The sequence below is a fragment of the Limulus polyphemus genome, unplaced genomic scaffold (genome assembly GCF_000517525.1).
Source record: "Limulus polyphemus unplaced genomic scaffold, Limulus_polyphemus-2.1.2 Scaffold11669, whole genome shotgun sequence".
NCBI classification, from domain to species: Eukaryota; Metazoa; Arthropoda; class Merostomata; order Xiphosura; family Limulidae; genus Limulus; species Limulus polyphemus.
The window spans coordinates 6,512-10,274 of NW_013677279.1; the positions used below are offsets into that span (position 1 = coordinate 6,512).

At 33.7% G+C, this 3,763-nt stretch overlaps 1 protein-coding gene across 1 annotated transcript in view; it reads left to right on the forward strand.

Annotated features, from left to right (window-relative positions):
• LOC106476811 overlaps positions 1-3,763 on the forward strand; it is a 9,047-nt gene that overhangs the window by 3,763 nt on the left and 1,521 nt on the right. Inside the window, exons 2-3 of the mRNA XM_013937435.2 lie at positions 1,814-1,975; positions 2,460-2,577. Coding sequence (XP_013792889.1) covers positions 1,814-1,975; positions 2,460-2,577 — 280 coding nt within the window. The remainder of the gene's footprint in view (positions 1-1,813; positions 1,976-2,459; positions 2,578-3,763) is intronic.

A 3,763-nucleotide genomic window follows, 5' to 3' on the forward strand; every position in this document is an offset into this window, starting at 1 on the left:
TGCCATTATTGGATGTTTCACAGCTTGTGAGACTCACAATATCATTGAAAAGTGTTGATAAAGTGTAGAACTGGGAACTAGCTAGTGTTCGTCTTTTCTCTTTCCACGCTAGCCAGAAAAATATGTGAAGTTTTCGCAATGGCTTTAGTATGACAGAAAGGCATTTTAAGAACATTTGAAAAGGGTTATCATTAAACACAATAGTGCTTACTATAAGCTAAAAAAATAAGTTAATTCTAGTATAAACGATGTTATCATTACCCCCTGAAGTTAGCTTTCTTAGACAAATATAGTGTTCTCTAAAAAGCTTAAGTACAGGGTGAAACAGGAATTACCAGCCAATAATAGATCAATATCTGAGTTCATTCTGCAAGTGTAATAAAGAAACTTACAAAGCTGATATGATATTAACAATATATATATATATTGGCATTAAATTATAAAAATATAACAAATGTTCACTTATCAACCTACTTCAGTGAAATTGTTTAAAAAAAGGGGGAAAGCAGTAATAAAAAATTAAGTATGATGTAGGTATGGCTTGGTTGCTGTTGGTTGGTTGTAGTTAAACACAAAGCTACACAACCCTATCTACGCTTTGTCCACCACGTTGTAAGTCTGAAGACATACCGCTCAGCCACTGGGGAGCGTAGGGATAGCAATGCCAAAAAGTACAGAAACGAGGTAGGAATGAATACACGAAACCACACAAAAATCACTATATAAGTAGCCAAACCTTTCCATGAATAACTTTTATCTACAACTAAATGTTAAATTTCTGTAAGTTACATGAATTCAGGTTTGAATAATAGCATTTAAACTGAACAGTGCTATACAGTCTTACTCCTACATAAGTAGCCAGTAAATACTGAGACAAGCTTATGATTATTAGCCACTTTTTTGTATAGTTTTGTGTATCCATCCCTACCTTGTTCCTGTACCTTTTGGCACGGTCATCCCTACGTCATTTTAATTTTTGCAGTTTTTTTAATACTTGTCACCTGTTTGAATAGGCTACCTTCATAGAAGGTCAGTATAGAAACGAGTGAATGCTAGCTTGAAACAGAAGTTACAGCACGTAACCTTTCACTATGTAAAAAAATAAAACATTGGTGGATGTTTACGACCTATCACACTCCCAATGTACGAATATATCATAACTATATACATGTCAGTTTAGAAAAAGATGTATTTCAGTATATTGGAATAAAGATGTATTATAAGCTAGCTGTAGAAGGGTAAGATTAGTAGCTATGTCGGCTATGGCCGTTGTAAGGTTATGTAGACACCGTATACAATCGATTACAATAACTGTATTGTCGAAACTCGAATACCTGAATCTTCATTCCAATGGGTTAATTAAGGTCAGCCTACAACCATACGAAACAGACCTTAGACGGTGGATTCCATTTTTTCTTAAGACTAATTAACTTAAAAATGTTTATTACTAGCCAAAAAAAAAGGCTGTTTGATATACGTATAATATCTTCAAACATTAATAATACTTCAATTACAGTGTTTTGTGATCAAAATAATTACTTAAAAACTATTAAGTATTAATAAGCCGTAAATAATTACACACTTTACAGGTTAACATTGTATGTATTTTCTCTATGGAAAAAAAAAGAATTACGTCTTTAGGGGACAACTTATTAGACTAGAAATACATGTTCAATAGAATTTAACAACCAAGTGCCATTCATGTCACTATCAGAAAGAGCATACTAATAATCCCAACCTTTTTTTTAAATAGAAAGTTCTAGAATTTTATATTATCAAGTTACAGATTTCTTTCTTTTGTAAATTATATTAGAAAACTAAAGAAACTGAAGAACTGGACATCGACCTTAACGATACTGACCTCACTAAGGCAGCTACAAAAATCCAAGCGTCGTTTCGAGGCCACAAAGTGAGGAAGGAAATAAAAAACCAAGAAGAAGACCACAAAGAACCTCATTCGAATAAACAGGAGTTCGTACGTATCAATCTGTTATTAGGCCTAGTTCGTATATGACACAATCTGTTATTAGGCCTAGTTCGTATATGACACAATCTGTTATTAGGCCTAGTTCGTATATGACACATTTTACCTCTGATGTTTAGACAATTTCAAAGCAAAATAAAATTCACTTCTTTCCATTGCTTATGTGGTCATCAGTCTGTACATTATCTCAGCTTAAAAGGAACGTAAATTAGAAGTTCTTTGATTACTGATACGTAACGTACCTTATATCAAATAAGATAGTAACTTAGCAACAAAACCGCTTATCTGAAATACGGTTACTTACTATCTGCTTGTCGATACTATCTTATGTAATCGTGTGACGTCATGTTAACTGGTGAAACGTTGTATCGTGATGTATTCTTTTAAATCCTGTTTTTTGAAGATGTTAAGTATAAACAACAGTGAAAAGTTCTCGGTTGCCAGTGAAAAATGTGCATTTATTTATCTTGCATAGGTCAACGAAGAACTCGATCTGAATGATCCTGATTTGACGAAAGCAGCTAAAAAAATCCAAGCAACGTTTCGCGGTTATCAAACACGAAAAAATGTTGGTGATCAAGACAAGGATGAAAGTAAGTATAGACATGATATTTAAGCAACGTTTCGCGGTTATCAAATTTTTTAGTGTTTGATAACCGCGAAACGTTGCTTAAATATCATGTCTGTACTTACTTTCATCCTTGTCTTGATCACCAATACTTTTTTCGTGTGTTGGTGATCAAGACAAGGATGAAAGTAAGTATAGACATGATATTTTTATGTACAACAAGAGGTATCTCTGTGATATGCTTCCCCAGTGTTATATGTTAAAATCATGCTTTCTATTATAATGGTATAATGAAAAGTTTATTTCGCGCTTTTTTGTACACCTCAGACTTCATTGCGCTGCTTCTATATTTTACATGAACTTCACACATTACAGGTAGTCATTACGGTGTGAACGCCTTTTTACAAGCTGGCGAAGGATGATTACAATCAATTATACTTGTCATGAGACATTATGTTAAACCTATTATATCTCTTAACACTACTTACTTAATCTAGTCCCTTAGGGATTTTCAAGAATTTGAAAGGTGTATAATTATAGTATTTCAACCACACCGTATTCGTTATATCCATTGTCGATGACGTGTTTCGCTCAATCCAGAGCTCTTCGGGCCCGCTAGGATACAAAGAACACAGCAGTGGTCGGAATATTATTTATGTAAGTCATTTGTTATAACAACAGTTGTTATGGTGTGAACACTTTTACAAGCTGATGAAGCATGAATATCTCATGACAGGTATCAGTATAAGTATGTCGTTGTATCCCAGCCGGCCTGAAGAGCTCTGGATTGTCATCGACAATAGATATGACGAACATAATGTAGTTGAAATACTATGTTACGTATTATGATTTCGAATGGTCTGAAACCGAGCTAAATGATCATTTAAATTTAGTAGTTAAATAAATGCCGATATATCTCCAATTTATGAAATTTTGCCAACAAGATTGATACACACAGTTTTCTTTTTCAATACAAATATATTTTAATATACAAACAATAATACAATTTACAATCCCCCCCCCCAGTGGCACAGCGGTATGTCTGCGGACTTACAACGCTAGATACCCGTGGTGGGCAGAGCACAGATAGCCTATTGTGTAGCTTTGTGCATAGATTCAAACAAACAAACAAGATTTACAGTCACTGTTATTACAAAAAATGATTTATATACAAAAGTTTTACAAACTTACAAGCAATATAAAGTCTTCTT